Source organism: Oryctolagus cuniculus, chromosome 8 (assembly GCF_051225735.1).
Source record: "Oryctolagus cuniculus isolate XC-2025 breed Fujian yellow rabbit chromosome 8, ASM5122573v1, whole genome shotgun sequence".
In the NCBI taxonomy this organism is placed as follows: domain Eukaryota; kingdom Metazoa; phylum Chordata; class Mammalia; order Lagomorpha; family Leporidae; genus Oryctolagus; species Oryctolagus cuniculus.
The window spans coordinates 12,332,515-12,354,036 of NC_142874.1; the positions used below are offsets into that span (position 1 = coordinate 12,332,515).

At 45.9% G+C, this 21,522-nt stretch overlaps 1 protein-coding gene across 5 annotated transcripts in view; it reads right to left on the reverse strand.

The window, feature by feature from the left end:
- Positions 1-3,505: 3,505 nt before the first annotated feature.
- The window catches only part of TMEM192 (transmembrane protein 192), a 34,526-nt gene continuing 16,509 nt past the window's right edge, over positions 3,506-21,522 (reverse strand). For 2 of the 5 annotated variants that reach the window (XM_002720555.6, XM_017350135.4), the window contains 3 exons: positions 19,447-19,581; positions 11,559-11,661; positions 3,506-7,420 (listed from right to left, as the gene is read on the reverse strand). In XM_002720555.6, coding sequence (XP_002720601.1) covers positions 7,282-7,420; positions 11,559-11,661; positions 19,447-19,581 — 377 coding nt within the window. In that variant the 3' untranslated portion in view covers positions 3,506-7,281. Of the gene's footprint in view, positions 7,421-11,558; positions 11,662-12,048; positions 12,072-19,033; positions 19,582-21,522 lie in introns of those variants that run through there. The other 3 variants (XM_017350134.4, XM_089301890.1, XM_089301891.1) reach the window with 3 other exon arrangements.

Consider the following 21,522-nt stretch of genomic DNA (forward strand, 5'->3'; position numbering starts at 1 on the left):
AGAAAGTGCCCGGCCCTGCAGCTTGGATATGCCTGGTGATCCAAAAGGATGTAAAGGAGAATGGAAGGGATGACAGGGTGGGAGGTGGGGCAGAATTTCTGGGGCCCTGAAGGTCACAGTCAGGAATCTGGTCTTTACTGAATGATAGGGAACCATTACAGTAATGACTTCATGTCCATTTAAAAAATATTACTTGATTTATTTGAAAGGCAGACTTACAGAGACAGAAGGAAAGAAAGAGAGAGATCTTCCGTCTGCTAGTTCACTCCCCATATGGCTGCAACAGCTGGAGCTGGGCCAGGCCAAGTTAGGGGCCAGCTTCGTCCAGATCTCCCATGTTGTAGCCAAGGCCCAAACCCTTGGGCCATTTTCCACTGCCTTTCCCAGGCCATCAGCAGGGAGCTGGGTCAGAAGTGGAGAGGCCAGACACGAACCAGTTCCCATAGGGGATGGTGGCGTTGCAGGCAGTGGCTTTGCCCACTGTGCCACAGCGTCAGCTCCTTCATGTCTATTTTTTTTTTTTTTTTTTACAGGCAGAGTGGACAGTGAGAGAGAGAGACAGAGAGAGAAAGGTCTTCCTTTTGCCGTTGGTTCACCCTCCAATGGCCGCCGCTGCAGCCGGCGCACCGCGCTGATCCGATGGCAGGAGCCAGGATCCAGGTGCTTTTCCTGGTCTCCCATGGGTGCAGGGCCCAAGCACCTGGGCCATCCTCCACTGCACTCCCTGGCCATAGCAGAGAGCTGGCCTGGAAGAGGGGCAACCGGGACAGAATCCGGCACCCCAACCGGGACTAGAACCCGGTGTGCCGGCGCCGCAAGGTGGAGGATTAGCCTATTGAGCCACGGCGCCGGCCCTTCATGTCTATTTTTAGAAGGGTCTCCTTCAGTGTTTTGTTAAAGCAGATCTTTGTATGTGAGTGGGGGTAGCGAGTGGTTAGAAGCAGAAAGACTGCTTACCAGACTTCTGCCATCATCTAGGCGAAGATGATGGTGGCCAGAGAGCAGCACTGAAGAAGCTGAGAAGTGGTTAGATCCTGGGTCTAGTTTCTTTTTTAAACTTTCATTTATTTTAAAGGAAGAGAGGTGGGTGGGAGGGGAAAGGGAGACAGAGACAGAGATGGAGACGGAGAAATCTTCCATCTGCTATTTAACTTCTCAAATGCCCACAACAGCCGGGGCTGGGCTAAGCTGAAGCCAGGAGTCAGGAACTCAGTCTGAAGCTCCCACATGAGTGGCAGGAACCCAGGTACCTGGGCCATCAACTGCTACCTGTCGCTCCCCGTCTTCGTGGAGGAGCGACACTGAACCCTGCGCTGTTCTTTCGTCTGCTTGGCCCTCCCCGGGTTTGCTGCTGGTTCTTCCCGGGTTGGCTACTGTCCCTTCCACCTCCGTGGAAGGGCGGTTCCCCCTGCCACATTCCCCACTTCCGCAGGAGAGCGGCACACCGCCAGCCGGCTCTCTCGGGGGCTGCACAGGTGTTCCCTTAGATGTTCCTGGTGCATGCCGTCTCTCTCCTCCTTTATAGTCCTCCTCTGCCAATCCTAACTCGGCTGCCCACACGCCGAGTACGCTGCTCTCCTCCAATCAGGAGCAAGTCCTACAGTTTATTGGCTGAACTGGAGGCAGCTGTGTAGAAGCTGTTTTCTTCTCTCCCAGCGCCATATTGTGGGAGAGCAGATGCATAGAATAAGTCTTAATTCCAGTAACAGTATAGTCCGAGTTGCTCCCCACACTACCTCCCATGGTGTGTAGCAGCAGGAAGCCGCAACCAGGAGCAGAGCTGGGACATGGGTGGTATGTAATGTCTGCACACCAAGAGAGATAGTGACTGCTAAACCAAAAGCCCACCACTGTTTTCTACATTTTTAAAAGCACCTGTGATGGTCGGCGCTGTGGCGTAGCAGGTAAAGCCGCCGCCTGCAGTGCTGGCATCCCACATGAGTGCCGGTTCAAGTCCTGGCTGCTCCACTTCCAATCCAGCTCTCTACTATGGCCTGATAAAGCAGTAGATGGTGGCTCAAGACCTTGGGCCCCTGCACCTGCGGGGGAGATCCGTAAAAAGTCCCTGACTCCTGGCTTCAGATCAGAAGCCAATTGGCTGCAACAGCCAGAGCTGCGCCGATCTGAAGCCAGGAGCCAGGAGCTTCTTCCCGGTCTTCCACGTTGGTGCAGGGGCCCAAGGACCCAGGCCATAGCAGAGAACTGGATTGGAAGAGGAATAGCTGGGTCTCGAACTGGTGCCCTTATGGGATGCCGGCGCTTCAGGCCAGTGCGTTAACCCGCTGCGCCACAGCGCCGGCCCCAATAAATAAATCTTTAAAAAAAAATGTACATCTGATCATATGAGATATCTCTGAAATATCAGAAACGGACAGCCTTGTTCAAGTGCATGCCTTTCTAGCCTTATCTGTACAGAGGAAGACACACGATTCATTTTCCACTTGAATTTCTGAATGATTACAAAGTCCAAAAGTTAAATGTTTTCTCTAAGTTGTATTAACAGAAGGATGCTCTATAAATAATTTTTTTCTTGTTTTTTTTTCCCCCATTGGGTACCTTTTTACCCTTAGACTGATTCCAAACATTAGCTATTATAGTTTTTTAGAGTTATGGACAGTGAGAGACAGACAGAGAGAAAGGTCTTCCTTCCATTGGTTCACTCCCCTAATGGCCGCTATGGCCGGCGCTGCGCCGGTCTGAAGTCAGGAGCCAGGGGCTTCCTCCTGGTCTCCCATGCGGGTGCAGGGCCCAAGCACTTGGGCCATCCTCCACTGCCTTCCCGGGCCACAGCAGAGAGCTGGACTGGAAGAGAAGCAACCGGGACAGAATCCGACAGAATCCGGCGCCCCGACCGGGACCAGAACCCGGGGTGCCAGTGCCGCAGGTGGAAGATTAGCCTAGTGAGCCACGGCGCCGGCCAAAAATGAATCTTGATGTGAATGAGATGGGAGAGGGAACTGGAGATGGGAGGGTTACAGGTGGGAGGAAGGTTATGGGGGGAAAAAGCCACTATAATCCAAGAGTTGTACTTTGGAAATTTATATTTATTAAATAAAAGTTTAAAAAAAAAGTCACTCTCCCATCTGCAGCAAAGACTGACCTGGCCCAAAATGTCCAGCGCTTAGGCTGAGAATCCTTGCCTTACAGGAAACTTGAGGAAAAGTTTTAATAAAGATAAAAGGTTGACTAGTTTGAAATCCTGGAAGAAGAAAAAGAGCCTATAGCAGAAGCTTGGGTATATGAAGATTCACTTGAGCCACCAGGAGCTCTCCATAGCCACGGTGGCCTGGGGATTCATTCACAGGAACCTTTCCACCAGTGACGGGAGTGGAAGAATCCAAGCTGCCATGTTTGAAGAGTAAATAGTCAAAGACCGTGGAGATGTTTAAATTCTATCTCTGATCCTAGTGTTACCTGTGAAACAGCCGAGAAAAGATTACCTCTGTTCTTGGTCTCACATGGAAGAAAAATTTCCAAGCAGACAAGGCAAAGAAAAAAAGCAAGATGTTTTAAAAGCAAGATTTATTTAAGTCAGAGACCTCCAGCCAGAGTGGCCTGGAGGGGGGCTCCAACAAAAGCAATACCCAAAGGGGTGGTGATAGTGGGATTTCTAAGTACAGTTTTGAGGAAGAAACTGTCAATCAGTACAAGGTGGGGACAAACCCATCAAGAGACCTGATCTGTAATCTTTTTATCCTGTCTGGCTTGCTCATGATAAAACAAGAGCCATCAGAAGAGCTCTTTGTTGTACAGTAAACTGGGAGCTCAGAGGGTGGAGTCACCACTCCCTTGCTACCCTTATGATAAGACTGTAACCTCCCAAGGAGTAGGGCAGGTGCTCTTCACCTTGCAAAAGATAACTTTGGGGGGAAGAAAGCATTTTGCACCCTAAATTTCCCACTGGACCAACCTGGCTGCCTATTAACCTGACTCCTCATACTAGGCTAAGCTAATTACTTCAAAATGAACAAAACAAAGTAGGACACATTTTCAATAAATTTAAACTGAGAACCACCCTTAATATATCAAGGGAGACAGAAATTTTATAAAAATATTGCAGGAGAATAATAAGCAAAGGACTTGAATATGCATGTCACAAAAGATTTATAAAAGGCCAGAGATCATGGGAAAAATGCTCAACCTCATTAGTATTCAAAGAAATACAATTTGAAGTAATAACCCACCCAAATGGGCTAGGTTACATAGATTGATATCACCCACAATTGGCAAAGGTATGAGATAACAAGCTGTTTAAAATGGCACAATTCCTTGGTAGTGGCAATTGAAATAGTTTTGTTTATATTTTTCAATACTGTCATTAAAAATAATGCGCTTTTAATTTTACACTAAGTCATGATGCTATTGTCATTTGGAAAACACATATACAGGTAAGCATCTCTATATACACACACACACAAATATTTACACTCACAAAATGGCACTACATCTGCCCTCGTTCAGGGCCATCTTTTCTTCATATGGAACTACAACTGGATTCTCCTCAAAGTGACCGCACTTCCTTGCTTGAAATCCTTCTGTGGTTCTGATTTCAACAAGAGAAAGTGTGAACCCCTCCACACTGCATCAATACCCTTCAAGTTCTGATCTTGTCTACCTCTCACCTCACATTTTTTGGTCGAAACTACATATAGGAGCTGGCACTGTGGCAAAGCGGGTAAAGCTGCTGCCTGCAGTGCCAGCATCCCACATGGGCATCAGTTTCAGTCCCGGCTGCTCCATTTCTGATCCAGCTCTCTGCTATGGCCTGGGAAAGCAGTAGAAGATGGCCCAAGTCCTTGGGCCCCTGCACCTGCATGGGACCCAGAAGCAGCTCCTGGCTCCTGGCTTTGGATCAGCTCAGGTCCAACCACTGCAGCCATGTGAGGAGTGAACCAGCGGATGGAAGACACCTCTCTCTCTCTCTACCTCTGCTTTTCTGTAACTCTGCCTTTCAAATAAATAAAGAAATATTTAATAAAACAAAACAAAAAACTACATATAGTGCTTCTGGCTTCCTTACGCATTAACTTGCCTGAAATTCCTAAAACACTCTTCCCCCTAGGGTACCCTCCCACACTTAATAGTACATTGGACTTCCCTTCCATTATTATACTTAGTGCAGAGCCTAGAAATCCTCTTGTCGGGCTGGAATGTAACCTGAAGCCAGTCTTTGACTTCTGAATCCACAGTGCTAGCACAGTACCAGCCCACTGGACACACAAATTGTGCTTTACATAGAAATTGCTGTGTTTACTTTTCCATTTCTTGTTCTGATACCTAGCTTCATTTTCATTTATTGTCTGAAATGTTCACTACTGAATTTACAAAAGTGTTGGCGATTATACAGACCTACAAGAGAACTTGAACATCCTAACTTGTTTTGTGTATCTTTCTCTGTAAACCAAATTTTATCCCCTGATAAACTTTGAAACTGATGACAGCTGAGCTTAAAAAGAAATCAGAATTAATTACCTACCACTGGTGTGTTCGTTTTGAGGAGGAAAGCAGCTAAAGTCAAGGTTTAGAGGCTCTTCCAATACCCTGAAACAGATGTTCAGAGAAGGCAATGGCTTGAGACTTACTAAATGAAGGGAAAAAGAAAAGGAAGAAGGGAAGGAACTTGGACACACTCTGAACTGAAAACACAACCACAATTTGGCTCCTGTTGGTGAATGTCATTGTCGTGAAGGTCTGGCTGTGTTGCTTGCAGATGACATATGGCCATCTTTATGGTCCAGCAATGACTATAGCTAAAGGAACAGGTTTCTGCCTTCCAGGAGCAACAGCGGTTATTACCAAATGAACACATCCTTTGTCCAGTTACATCCAGTATAGTTAGGTATAACATTTAAAACATAGATTTATTTGAAAATCACAGCAACAGAGAAGGAGGGCGAAATCTTCCATTCACTGGTTCAACTCCCCAAATGCCTGCCACAGCCAGGGCTGGGCCTGGCTGAAGCTGGGAGGCATAAACTCCATCGAGGTCTCCCACATAATAGGGCCATCGTCTGCTGCTGCCCAGACACATTAGTGGGACGCTGTATCAGAAGCAGGAGTAGCCAAGACTCAGTCGGGCACTCTGATACGGGATGCAGGCGTCTCAAGTGGTGGCTCAGCCCGCTGTGCCCTCTGCCTTCCCAGTGATGTACAGCTTTCAGAGTAAACTACCGGGTATTCAGCTAATGACCAAAGAAGGTGAACAGCCTACATAATCAGATATTGCTTTTCTTCGCTAAGCCTTCAACCAAAGGTCTTTGAAGGTATCATGTAAAGGTGCAGACAGCAAATTCATAAAGGGAGAAAACAGAGAAACAATGCCATTTATTCATAAAATACTTCATTTTATCTCAAGAATTAGATATGTTTAATATCTCTATATAAATCGATTGGATATTTTAGCCCCAATCAGTTTTTAAGTCTATTCTAAGACTTAGAAAAGTCTTTTTTTTTTTCCTATTTAGATTTATGACCAGAGAAGATTCCTCTCTTATATGTGAACTTATTGGTCCAAGTAAGGTATAATCAATACTGAAATGCAAGGCAACTTCTGGAAGAAGGGCAAAAATAAAGTGCAAGTTCTAAATTCTTTTCTAATCACTCAGCCAGGCCAATGGGAGGTCCTGCTAATGTCAAAGGCAGCCCTGGTTTGTGTCTGAGCAGTCATTTTATTTCTGAAGAGAAAACGATAGGTGTTTGCATAGTGAAGCACGCAGGGACACAGTGGCTCTACAGTCGGGGCTTCCTGATTAAATCCGCTGTCCTAAGTGCCCGTCCAGTACCACACAGGCAGCTCAGACATCTGATAAGGCTCTACACGAAACAACAGCGTTCCCCACAAGAATGATGATTTCTCTCGTCAACTTAACAACAGAGAGAACTTATTTGATTGAACCCCTGTTTTTAAAATAGATTGCCATGTCAGTTTTCCTCTATAAACTGCCAAACTATGACAGGGTTCTTATGTCAGGTAGAAAAACTGTTGACCATGGAGATGTTTAAACTACTCCTTTGATCCTAGGATAAACCAAGCAGTTCATTATTTCAAAATGTACACAACAGGCATTCTCTTCAGGTTATCAGGGCATCTTCAAAATACGTCTCAAATGATCCAGAAGCCCTGCATGTTGAACAGTGACACAGACCAGAACCAAATTCATGTTTTCAAGGAAAAGTATAAAACATTGTTCAGCAAAAGCAGCAGCTGTCTATGGCAGCCTGTCGGGCAGGCGGTCCAGCTCGAATCACCCCCGCTTCCTCTGTGTGCCGACTGGGACTTTCTCACGTTCTACTTGATTGAGAGCCTGGGTCCAAGGAAGTGAGAGCCAACAGTCGCTTACTTAACAGTGCGTTGTGTCGTTTCAGGTATACTATTAGGTCTCCTTGCTTTTCCACGACTTCTTCTAGGCTTGAAATGGTCCTGCAGAGAACCAAGACAAACATGGGTTGCCTGTATTCACCAGCATTCACCCGTCTCATGGCAAACAGGTCCCTGCTGGTTTGCGGCACAGCATAGCTGGAACCTTTATAAGATGTTCATAACACTCTTTCATGATGCGTTTTCCATCTCTGAAACAAACCTATTTTATATATTTCCATTTGAAATTGTAAAAACTTTCACAACTTTAAGACTTTAAAATGGCATCATCTGCCATAAACAGGAGTGTCAATTTGTAAAGTCAACAACAGGAGTCACTGTGCACTTACTCCTCATGTAGGATCTCTGTCCTTAACGTGCTGTACACTGAGGCTTAATGCTATAACGAGTACTCAAACAGTATATTTCACTTTGTGTTTCTATGGGGGTGCAAACGATTGAAATCTTTACTTAATGTACACTAAACTGATCTTCTGTAAAAAAAAAAAAAAAAAAAAAAAAAGAAATTATCAATTCCCAACTTGACTCTCACTGGGATTAAACATGACAATAGGTCTGATCTGATTTCATCATCATTTAAAAAAAATCATCTATTATTTTTCACTTTATGTTTCTGTGTGGGAGCAAACTGTTGAAATACTTACTTAAGGTATACTAAGCTGATCTTCTGTATATTAAGATAATCGAAAATGAATCTTGATGTGAATGGAAGGGGAGAGGGAGTGGGAAAGGGGAGGGTTGTGGGTGGGAGGGACGGTATGGGGGGGGAAGCCATTGTAACACATGAGTCGTACTTTGGAAATTTATATTCATTAAATAAAAGATAAAAAAAATAAAAAAAAATAAAATGGCATCATCATTTTATAAGGCATTTTAATTTGCTAAAGTATGATCATTGACTCTAAGTAAAATTTGAAGAGACAAGTAAAGACAAAATGTGCTCAATAACTGACAGATGATTTAGCATTATAACAGACTACTTTGACCAAGGGAAGCATTTTTAAAAAATGTATAGCACTATTTTTCCCTTTATTCATTTGATAAAAATTAAAATAGATAAGAATATAAAATAAAATACAAATCTAACTCCTTCTTTCACTACTCTTCACCCACTTTGGTATCACTCCTTAGAAGTGTTTGGCCTAGCGGGATTAAGATACCATTTGGAAGATGCGCATCCCATGTGGGAGTGCCTGGGTCCCACTCCTGGCTCTACTTCTGATTCCAGCTTCCTACTAGTGCACATCCTGAGAGGCAGCAGGTGACGGAGTCCCTGCCCCCGCCCCCCCATTTGGGAGACCTGGAGTGAGGTCCTGGCTTCTGGTTTAGGCCAGACCCAGCCCTGGGTATTGTGGGCATTTAGGGAATGAACTGGCAGCAGGTGAGAGCTCTCTGTCTCTCAAATAAATCAAAGAAAGAATTCAAAAAATCTATAAAATACTTTGAGGGGCCAGTGTTGTGGCAAAGTGGATAAAGCTGCTGCCTACAACACTGGCATCCCCTAGGGGAGTTGATAAGTGTCTCAGCTGCTCCACTTCCGATCCAGCTCCCTGCTAACATGCCTGGGAAAGCAGCAGAAGATGCCCTAAGTGCTTGGGTCTCTGTCACTCACGTGGGAGACCTGAAAGAGGCTCCTGGCTCCTGGCTTTGTGGCCATTTGGGGAGCAAACCAGTGGATGGAAGATTCTCTCTCTGTCCCTCTCTCTGTAAACTCTGACATTCAAATAAATAAAATCAATCTTTAAAATAAAATACTTTGAATTTTCTTCTACATTTGAAAAATGAGTACTAGACAAAGTAATGATAATTATAAATACATACCAGATGGGGGCTGGTGCTGTGGTGTAGTGGGTAATGCTGCTGCCTGCAGTGCTGCCATCCCATGTGGGTGCCACTTCAAGTCCTGGCTGCTCCACTTCCAACCCAGCCCCCTACTAATCAGCCTTGGAAAACCGCGGAAGATGGCCCAAGTGCTTGGGCCCCTGCACCCACGTGGGAGACCTGGATAAGGCTCCTGGCTTTGGCTTGGCCCTGCCCTAGCCATTGAGGCCACTTGGGGAGTAAACCAGCAGACCGAAGACCTCTCTCTATATATAACTCTTTCAAATAAATAAAAAAGCTTTAAAAAAATACTAGATGATTTTTTAATGTTGTGACTACAGATGGTCTATCCAGGAAACACAGTAAGCATGTATTTGTTTATCCTTTATGTGTTGAAAGGGAAAATGTCAAGGGGTGATAAGTGAAATGTATTCATGGTGAACAGTACTGTGTATAAAATGGCCCCATGTGAAAAAAATAAAAGACATAAGCTTATAAATACTGGGGTACAGGTGTGGGCTGGAAAAAACCTGAATCCCAATCCTGCCTTTGCTACTCCCTGGTTGTGGGACCTTAACAAGCTACATAAACTCTCTGGTCTTAGCAATTAAAGTAACAACAAACATTCACCACTTAACATGGTAAAGCACCTGGGACTGCTTTTTTGTTTCCCCTAAGGTTGGCTACTCACTGAGGACGCACTGTTTGTTGGAGGTCTTCAGGCTGTCCTGGTGGGATTGAGGATGGATGCCACAAACAGGGATGACTCTCCAGTATGCTTTCAGCTACTGTCCTGGCTCCCTGTCCTGGCTCCAGCAGGACAGGGGGAAGTGTCTCTCTCACTCCCTGGGGCATTCTGCTTACTTCTGAGTCCCAAGGCCTTCAGGCTCCACAGAAAGAACAGCCACCTCTTTTTTTTTTTTTACAGGCAGAGTGGACAGTGAGAGAGACAGACAGAGAGAAAGGTCTTCCTTTTGCCATTGGTTTACCCTCCAATGGCCGCCGCGGCAGGCGCACTGCGCTGATCCGAAGGCAGGAGCCAGGTGCTTCTCCTGGTCTCCCATGGGGTGCAGGGCCCAAGTACTTGGGCCATCCTCCACTGCACTCCCTGGCCACAGCAGAGGGCTGGCCTGGAAGAGGGGCAACCGGGACAGAATCCGGCGCCCTGACCGGGACTAGAACCCGGTGTGCCGGCGCCGCTAGGCGGAGGATTAGCCTAGTGAGCCGTGGCGCCGGCGAACAGCCACCTCTTAACACTTCTCACTTTTTCTGTATCCTCCAATTGCAGCTGCTCTGTCCTACACTATACAAAGTACAGCTCCTGCATCCACTATCCTTACCCTACACATTTTTTAAAACGTACTCATTTGAAAAGCAGAGAGACAGATACACAGAGTTTTCATATGCTGCTTCACTCCCCAAGTGCCCTTAATGGCTGAGACCGGGCCAGGCCAAAGCCAGGATCCTGGACCTCAATCCAGGTCTCCCACATGGGTGGCAGGGACCCAATTATGAGCCCACGACTGCTGCCTCCCAGGGGCTACATTAGCAGGAAGGTGAAGTTAGGACCCACGGCTGCTTGTGAAACCCAGGTACTCCAACGTGGGACATGTACAGCTTAGTCTTAACTGCTAGGCCAAATGCCTGTCCCCTCCTCACTCAGAAATCACTCGTGCACTGGCGGCCCCTTCCTCCTTCAGTTCCTCTGTAAGTGCGAGTGGTGGGGCCTTTTCTGTTCCTTCACTACGATCCAGAAAAGCCTGGAGAAAGGATGAGGTAAGTATGTGTAGCTTGATGCAGAGCCTTTAACTGATGGTACTCGAATTTTCAAACCCAGATACATTTTCAAAGGGGCAATTCATACAGATTTTAAAATTAAAGGAAGGCCATGAAATGAATCTTGCTACCTCAAAGTTAACCATATGAGGTAAAGGAATACATATTACACAAACCGGACCTAACCCTGAAGGTACAAATGAAAGTTACAAGCTCCAAGATTAGAACAGTTTCTAGATTACCAAGAGGGGGAAAATCCTCAAGTGAATTAACTATTACTTAATTTGAGAGATGGAGACAGCAAGCCCCATCTGCTGGTTCATTCCCCCGTGCCTGCAATGGCACCCCACTGGGACCTAAGCCAGGAGTCCAGAACTCATCTCCCAAGTGGGTGGCAGGAAGCCAACTACTTACCTGAGCTGTCACTACTGCATCAGCAGGGAGCTGGAGACAGGAGTGGAACCAGGCCCACACTCCAGTGTAGCACACGGGTGTCCCAACCTGCGTCTTAGCTGCGAGGCCAAATGGCCACCCTGGAAACAGTCTTTTCTTCCTCTAATCTTGTATCCCACCCAAACCTTACCTGAATCCCGTCTCTGAGGTAATGTTGCCGGGGTAAGCACAGATTTTTTCTTCTTCAAGTACATCAGGCTGTGGTTTGGCTCTATTAAATTTTCTAATTTTCTCTAAAACAAGAAAGTCATTATCAGTCAACATTATCAATTCCCGGAAAAATTTTTATTTTCATCTATTCAAATTACGTTAATTTTTGTTCAGATAAGTTAACAGGCATAAAAGTGTTGCATGAAGTAAATATATGGGTTTATTAACATGCTCAAATGTGTCAGCACCTGTCAGGCCTGTACTAAGCTCTGGAAATACAGAAAATATGAGAGTAATATAAAAACAGCTGATCTTCATTGTGCACACCCAATGCGAGATGTGGTTTTACTGATTCACCTGGGTGCTCTTCACCATGGGGTGGGTGCTCTTACTCCTCCTATGTTACATAAATGCAAAAGTCAAGTCCTTTACTTACCAGGCTTCTACCCAGGAATCATGACCACTGACACTACTTTATAAAGGAGCTAGAGGCCTAGGGACAATACAGATAATAAGTCTACATTCTAAGACAGTAGGAAAAGTCACTTAAACAAGCTTGCACAAGGAGTCACCATCCCTGGAAAGCCGGTGCTGACTTGGCAGGTTCAACAGGAGGAGGAGGGAAACATGGGGGGGGGGGGGGATTAACCACACAGAGCAGGGGAGTGGAGAAGAAAGGGTTTCGGGTGCAGGAAGGGCCTGAACCAATGCTTTCAGTCTTGAGAACAAACCTGTGTGTGTATGGGGGATGCAGGGAACAGACAAGAGGTGAAGCTGGGGGGCTGAGAGGAGGACCCGTGGGGGATACAGGGAACAGACAAGGGGTGAGGCTGGAGGGGGACCCGTGGGGGGTGCAGGGAACAGACAAGGGGTGAGGCTGGAGGGCTGGGAGGGGACCCGTGGGGGATGCAGGGAACAGACAAGGGGTGAGGCTGGAGGGCTGGGAGGGGACCCATGGGGGATGCAGGGAACAGACAAGGGGTGAGGCTGGAGGGCTGGGAGGGGGACCCGTGGGGGATGCAGGGAACAGACAAGGGGTGAGGCTGGAGGGCTGGGAGGGGACCCATGGGGGATGCAGGGAACAGACAAGGGGTGAGGCTGGAGGGCTGGGAGGGAACACGACATGAGCCAAGGCAGATTTTACCCTAAAGCCACTGGCAGTCATTGGAAAGACACCACCACCTTCACTGAGGAGCGGGTGGGATGGGCTGTGCAGTCTTTCCTGCACACTCAGATTCCATATTTCTCTTCCACAGGCCATGAGAAAACTCCGGGCAGGGACACTGTTAATGACCTGAGTTCTCTAGGAACAAGATAACACTGGCAGGAGTTAGAGGATACAGAGAGGGAAACTGTAATGGAATCATCCAGGCAAGGAATGACGAGAACCCAAGGCAGTAGCAGTGACAATGGAAAAAAGACAGAGCTGAGAGGCAGGTGGACTGCACAGGACTGATGACTGATGGACTGCTAATCCTATCAAGTCCTTGGAGAGTAAGGGGGAGAAGGGGAGGAGAGCCCAGGGTGACACCTGGGTTTCTGACTTCGGCAATTTGGAGGCCACTAATGAACCAGGCAGTGTTTGGGAGATCGTGCTATGGGGTAATTACTTGCCCCCAAAATTCACATGTCCATGCCTTAAACTCCCAGTGTGGCTATATTTGAGAATGGGGACTTTAAGAAGGTAATTAAGGTTGCATGAAGTCATCAAGGTGGGACCCTTAATCTAACGGGATTGGCATCTTTATAAGAGCATGCCCAGAGGAAAGGCTGTGAGGACACAGGGAGAAGGCAGCTGTAAGCCCACAGAGTCCTCAGTAGAAACCAGTCCTGCTAATACCCTGATCTTGGACTTCCGGTCTCCGGGGCTGCAGGAAGATAAATGTCTGCTAAGCCACACAGTGCTCTGTTGCACAGCCTTGGGAAACGAATGCAAGTGCTTGGGCCCCTGTCACCCACGTGGGAGACTTGCGTGAAGCTCCTGGTTCCTGTCTGACCCAGCTCTGGTCATTGTGGCCATTTGGGAGTAAGATCTCTGTGTGTCTCTCCTCTCTCTCCCTGTAACTCTACCTTTCAAGTAAATAATTCACTCTTTTAAAGTATACAATTCAGTGGTTTCAAGATATCAAAGAGTTCTGCTCTCTTGTTATATCCATAATAAATGTTAGGACATTTTCATTACTTGCAAAAGAAACCTGTACTCATTAGCAGTCACTCCTCAAGTGAGGTTCCCTCCAGCCAGCCTTGAGCAACCACTAATCAACCACTTGTCTCCTCAGATGTGCCTGCTCCGGGCATTTCACATATGTGGAATCAGAATTATGAAGTCTTTTGTAACTGCTTCTTTCACTTAGCATAATTGTTCAAGGTTCATGTGCTCATCCAGGTCTGTAGTAACTTCACTCACTATTCATTCCCTGTTGGTTGCAGAACACTCCTCCCTTGTATGAAAATCACACACACAGGTCACTCATCCCGACAACGTTTTGGGAGTGTCCACCTCTTGGCTCTTATGAATAACCCTGCTTTGACCATTCGCATCCATGTTTTGTGTGGTTGTGTTCCCAGTTCTCTGGGATACACAGGCAGGAGTGCAACTGCAAACTTCCTTTGAGGAGCTGTCGGACTCCAGTGCTGTTACACACAGTGGCTGAGAACTAGGTGGAAGAAGCTGAAGAAGAAAGATGAAGAACTGGAAAGACTAAGAGATTTTTAGGGCACCACCAGAAACAACCAGGAAAATAGCAGGCAGTACTGCGCCTAAAGAACACAGTGAAGACGTATAACCAGAAGCCTCTGACCTTCACCCAGAGGCCAGGAAAGCTGGAAATGAGAGGCACGTGAAGCTTCAAACGGAACTGGGCACAAAACATGAGATCCACCCTGCCAGGCTAGAGAAGAGAGAGACGCGCCCTGAGGCTTATTCAGACGGGTCTCAGAGGACACGCGGCAAAGCTGAATAAAGAGGATGGCGAGTGGGGCTCGCCAAGCCAGAACAGTGCGTCCCGGAGCAAGGGCAGAGCCCATTTCAAGCTGCGAGTGACCAGCTGTGTCCACTGTCACAGGAAGATCCAGTAAGGTGGGGGCTGCCTGTCAATCTGACACCAGCTGTGTGTGTTCATATCATTTCTCCCTAAAATGGTGTCTCCCGTGTAATTTCTAAATAACCAAAAAACCCTGGGATGTGTTTACTTCTTAGACTTAGAAATTTCTTGAATTGGGGGAAAGGGGATAACAGTTATACAGTATTATCAAAACTAAGGGGCAGAAATTAAAAACGTACACATTGTCTGACAATATGAATATGTCCATCTTTCAGACTCACTTTGGTCATTTAAAAAAGTGTTTATTTATTTATTTATTGAGAGAGAGACGGAGAGTATTTCCATTTGTTGGTTTAGTCCCCCAATGCCCACAACAACCCAGGTGGGGCCAGGGCTGAAGCTGGGAGCTAGAAACTCAATCCAGGTCTCTCATGTGGGTGGCAGGAGCCCAATTACTTGAGTCACCACTGCTGCCTCCCAGGGTCTGCACTGGCAGGAAGCTGCTGTCAGGAGCCAGGACTGGAAGTCTAACCCACGCACTTCAATGTGGGATGCAGGTTTCCTTAACTGTGTCTTAACCAGAGGCTAAATACCCACCCCAACTTTTGCAGTTTTTAAAATAAATTAAGCTTGGGAGCTGGCACTGTGGCACAGCAGGTTAAAGCTCCAGCCTGCAGTGCTGGCATGCCATACGGGCACCAGTTTGAGTCCTGGCTGCTCCACTTCCAATCTAGCTCTTTGCTATGGCCTGGAAAAGCAGCAGAAGATGGCCCAGGACCTTGGGCCCCTGCACCCTCGTGGGAGTCTGGAAGAAGCTCCTGGCTCCTAGTTTCAGATCAGCTCAGCTCTGGCTGTTGCAGTCATCTGGGGAGTGAACCAGCGGATGGAAGACCTCTCTATCTTTGCCTCTACCTCTCTCTATAACTCTTTCAAATAAATAAAATAAATCTTTAAAATAAATAAATAAATTCACTTGGATGCATTCAGCAGCTTTTAGATCAGGTCTAACAACAACACCAAGGCCAACCACATGGAAAAAGAATCTCCCGCTTGTGAAAACCCTAAGCCAAGCAGAGCGAGTGTGCTACACCGTCGGAAGACCACGGCCACAGCGACCTGTTCATTGTGTGTTCTTTGATCCACACTGAAGCTCTCACAACTTTGGGGCTGCTGAAAGGCTGGTAACTGTGGCAGGAATGGAGTCCTCTGCTTCTTCTTTCTTTCGAACATTTATGTATTTATTTGAAGAGAGGAGGAGAGATCTTCCAACCACTGGTTCTCTCCTCAAATGGCTCTAATAGCTGGGGTAAGTCAGGCAAAAGCCAGGAGTCAGGAACTGTATCCCAGTCTCCCACTTGGGTGGCAGGGGCCCAAGTACTGGGGTCATCATCTGCTGGCCCCGGCTTATTTTTAAATGAATGGAGAGGTAATGAAATTTAGTATTCTGAAACTAAATTTTATTTCCCATTTTTCCATGTACAGGCAGTAAGGCAAATTAATGCTGAACAAGAGGAAACTGTTTAAACAAATGTTTAAATCCCAGATGTTCCATTTCCAATCCAGCTCCCTGCTGATGCCCCTGGGAGAGCAGAAGATATCCCAAGTTCTTGGATCCCTGTCCCTACATGGGAGACCCAGGTGGAGTTCCAAGCTCCTGGCTTCAGCCTGGCCCATCTTTGGTCATTGTGGCCATTTGGCGAATGAACTAGCAGATGGGAAAATCTCTCTCTCTGTAACTCTGCCTTTCAAATAAATAAATAAATACTTAAAAAAGAGGTAAGCCTTTCACTGGGAAGGTAGAAGAAAAGTAGTCACATTAAACCTCCTAAAGAAATGCTGTATTTGTATAAACCCTGTATCACATAAGTTTATAATAATTACAAACCTTCCTTATACAAATAATCTTTCATTTATTTTGCAAATCTGACTTATGGATTATCAGATATTCTTAAAGTAGGGAGTCTATCAATTTGAGATTTAAAAAGACAATTTTGAATGGTGAATTTCATTCATATAAAACATTTAAAAATTAATGTAAATGAACATGAAATATGTTACTATGTCTTTAACTATAGACAAAAACAATATTTTTTAACTTTGGGAGACAATGGACCAAATAAACGCTGCATACTAATGAAGAAATTCTATCTTTTTGTTCAAATTTAGGTGTCATGTAACTAATGCAAGATGCTTCAAAAAGCTCATGGGAAAAATGGATTAAAAATAAGTTCATTTTAGCACAAAGTCTTCAATATTCTTTTTATCATAATAGACATTTTCCGTGGACTTTCTGAAGCAGCCTTGTATATCTGTGCCCAACTGTAAAACTGAGTTCTTCTGAGGATTTTATTTTAAAGATTTTATTTCATTCAACAGACAGTTACAGATAGAGAGGGAGAGACGAACGGAGAAAGAGAATTTTCCACCTGCTGGTTCACTCCCCAAATGGCCACAACGGCTGGAGCTGGGCTGTTCTGAAGCCAGGAGCCAAGAGCTTCTTCCTGGTCTCCCATGTGGATACAGGGGCCCAAACACTTGAGCCATCCTTCATTGCTTTCCCAGACCATTAACATCGAGCTGGATCAGAAGTGGAGCAGCCAGGACTCAGCAGCGCCCACAGGGATGCCGGTGCCGCAGGTGGTGGTTTTACCCGCTATACCACAGCACTGCCACGAGAACTCTTACAGCATCTGCTTTCTCTAGCTCCCTTTAAATGGGCTCAGGTTGGGTCTTGTTGCTGTTTTTAAATAGTATCTGTATTACTTAAAGCATAATTAATTATAGAAAATCCTTTAAAACTAATGGAGTAAATCCTAGAGAAATAAATCTCAGACTACATTTTTATAATATGCATTTTAAAAATATTTATGTACTTATTTTCATTTGAAAGAGAGAGAGACAGATAGAGATCTTCCATCTATGGGTTCACTCCCCAAATGGCCCAGGGTTGGGCCAGGACAAAGCAGGGAACAGGAAGCTCCATCCAGGCCTCCCATGCGGATGGCAGGGGCCCAAGTACTTGGGCCATCACTTGCTGCCACCCAGACTGCTCATCTGCAGGAAGCTGGAACTGGAAGCAGAGCCAAGAGTTGAAGCCAGGCACTCTGATATGGGATACAGGCATCCCAAATGGCATCTTAACTGCTAAGCCGAATGCCCTGCCTCATTTTACCCATGTTAATTCCCTGCATTTCCATGACACTGTCACCTCCTTCTATGTCACAGAGCCTTAGGAGGTATCATAGAAAATAGTTTTTCCAATGTATCCACCTAAAACTTTACTGAAGGCTGCATCTCTCGGCAGTAAACATAAGCTGCACAGATACCAAAAAGTAAGAAGCTAATTGAATTATATGCGTAGCTCTAAACTACGACGCCCAGTTTACAGCACTGAACAGACATGACACATCACACAATGGAACTGATTCAATCAATATGATTCAGTGTTCACTCATGACACATGGATCACTTTATTGATACACTGAGCCATTCTCGACATACTGAAAAATTAGCCTTAAAAGTAGTCTTATTCCACTCAATGAGGTTATTTGGGTGGTATGCATCCTTTAGAGTGAAGGGTAAATGTAATCTTGTGCCTAACTGTGCTAATTACTTTCTGACAAATACAGACAAATTGTAAGATGAGTAAGAATATGACATCCAGGGGAGGAGTCTGGCCTGGCCATTAAGACACCTGCATCCCATGGTGCCTAGGTTCAAGATCTGGTTCTGCTACAGATTCCATCTTCCTGCTAATGCAGATCCTGGAAGCAGTGGTGATGGTTCAAGTAGCTGGACCCCTGCCACCCATGTGGGAGACCTGCACTGAGTGCCTGGTTCCTAGCTTCGGCCTACTCCAGCCCTGACTGTTGCGGCATTTTGGGAGTGAACCAGTAGATGGTCTCTGCGTCTTTCTCTCTCATCTCTCTCTCTCTAAAAATAAATAAATAAATAAATAAATGAATAATTTTTTAAAAAGAATGTGACATCATTCACATTTACAAACTTGTCATTCTATTTCTAGTATAAATACCCTTCCCCTCTGGACTCAAGAGACACACAACATTCAGTTCATGAAACACCAAGCTAACGCCCACATGACTTCTTTGATAATCAGAGAAATGATTTCTTTCAAAATAAATAATATTTAGTGTCACAAAACAAATGTCAGCTCAATGCCACCAGGTTAGCTACTATCATGGACAGATTTCACTGCATGTTAATACTGCATCAGGAGAGAAATCTACATTTCTCCAGGGCCTGGATTTTTTTCTGTTTAAGCATCCTTACTATTTTTCACATTAACATATCTGAGGCCTACTTGATTTTAAAAGTTTGCAGAGAGACTGACTGACCCACTCTCAGGCAGCTCTACACTGAGAAACAGGTTCCTACAAGCGTTTTCCCAAAGCAGTCATGGGCTAAATGTAGTCTTGCATCTATAGTTTACTTATTTATTTCCCTATTTTGTTATTTTTAAATGCCAAACTTACATTTCAGTTGCCTACAGGCAGACAGGCAAAAGTTTGTATTTTTTTTTTTAACGGCAGGGCCATACTGTAGCTGACAACAATGCAGGGACGACCCAGACTTGGAAATGTGACTGTGTGGTGGTGGCTGGAACTTCCTGTCGGTCTGCAATGAGTGAAGTCTGGATGTGATCAGCAATGAGAGATACACATGGGTGCTAAATAGCTTCTCAGTTACACAGGAAAATTTCTTTGTCACTACTTGGTGCTGAAGATAACTTAGGGCTGTGCTTCAAACAGGGAGGACAGTGGCAGGTAAAGGTCTTGATCAGAACAGCCTGGGTGCGATGCCCACCTGCGTAAAGGAGCAGACACATCATGGAGCTGATGAGTTCCAGGGCCAGCACAGCCAGGATGAGGTCGAGATACAACCTGCTGGGCTCGGGGAAGGAGTGCTGCAGGCACAGTATGAGGAGGAGGACCGTGCTGCCTGGAAAGGAGAAACACAAGACACGGTGTGTCCTGGGAAATGCGTACTTCGTCTTCCTCCAGTAGACGCTTGGTGTCCGTCTGCTCCCCAACACCCAGTGCCTGACACCCTGAAATTTCCCAGGTGGTAAGAGTGGCAGGAGCATGTTTCTGTTGTTAATATTCAGTTTCTGAACTGAGGTCCCAAAACCCTTGGAAATTTCCAAGTGATACAAATGGTTCATGATTCATAACAAGCATGGGAGGTTATGTTAACGAGATTACTTCGAGTGGGGCCCTGGTCACCAGAAAAACTAAGTTATCAGAGGGCTGGAAACCTCAGCCCTACCCACCAACCTCAGGGAAGAAGATGATGCTGGAAATTCAAGTGCTAAGAAAGCTCTTGAACAGAGCGAACCTGCTGTTTCACTCCCCAAATGCCCACAACAGCCAGGGCTGGGCCAGGCCAAAGCTGGGTGTTCAGAACATGATATGGGTCTCCCATGTGGGTGACAGGGGAGAGCCATTACCTACGGCCTCCCAGGGTATGCCTTAGTAGGAGGCTGGGTTAGTAGTAGAGTTTTTTTGTTTTTGTTTTTTGTTTTTTTGACAGGCAGAGTGGACAGTGAGAGAGAGAGACAGAGAGAAAGGTCTTCCTTTTTGCCGTTGGTTCACCCTCCAATGGCCACCGCGGCGGGCGCACCGCGCTGATCCGATGGCAGGAGCCAGGTGCTTCCTCCTGGTCTCCCATGGGGTGCAGGGCCCAAGCACCTGGGCCATCCTCCACTGCACTCCCGAGCCACAGCAGAGAGCTGGCCTGGAAGAGGGGCAACCGGGACAGAATCCGGCGCCCCAACCAGGACTAGAACCCGGTGTGCCGGCGCCGCTAGGCGGAGGATTAGCCTAGTGAGCCGCGGCGCCGGCCAGTAGTAGAGTTTTATAAATAGTATTCCTTCCAGTATTTACCTTCCAGACTAGCTCCCTTAATCTCTGGGGTCCCTCTCTCAGCCCTAGAGAGGAACGCTGCTTCTATGGGCCCACCTGACAGTTTGAAAGTGACTGTTTTTCAGTGCAGGGGCAATGGGAGAAGGGGAAAATTCAAATACGCAATTTCTATGTAACTAATATCTGACAGTCCAAAATGTATGTGGGTCTACAAAAGGAGAACAGATAAATCAGGGAAACACTTTTGACTTACGTAAGAGGAAAGTGAGGTCCTTCCCTCCATCTCCACCCCCATCCCAAAATAATTGTTTCCCTCCTGAGAAAACAATGAAAAGGGCCAGGATGAGGTTAGTCCATGTTAGCTAGGCCATCACATGGGAAAACAGAATGGTCACATTTTTTTGCTCAGCTAGAGTTCTGTGCTGCCACGGATTTAATTTTTTGTTTTTCCAAATTAAAGACTACAAGAAAACAGAAACAAGATACATAGCTGCCCCCAAACCCTTTGATTTTCTGGGTCCTCACATGAGCAATATAAAACTGATATACTGATTAACAGTCCAGTGGTTTGGAAACTTATCATGACGAAGAGTCACAAGTTTAACAAGAATTGGAAAGTCAGGAAAAAAACCAATGGTCACTCTCTTTGTGCACCCTAACAACACTATTTCCTGACCATCACTTGAGAAACTGGGCATTACTTCAGTCATATACTATAAAAGGTCTTTCAGTAGCTACAGAGGTTTTTGATTTTGTGTTTGTGGTTAGATGATATCTTTAGGCCAAAAAAGAATGCTACAACCACAACTTGAATATATAAACCAAGCTCATCCTCAGAAGAGGCAGGGAGTCACTGGCCCCCAGGGTCAGGATCTACCTTCTGCTGAGACACGCCCTTTAGCTTACACTGAGAACTTCACTGCGGGGTTGAAGTTGCAGCCTGCCCTTTAAGAAAACATGTTCAAAGAACACAGAAGAAAAGCAAATTCTGTACAGCAGGTTTTCTGGGGAAGAAGTC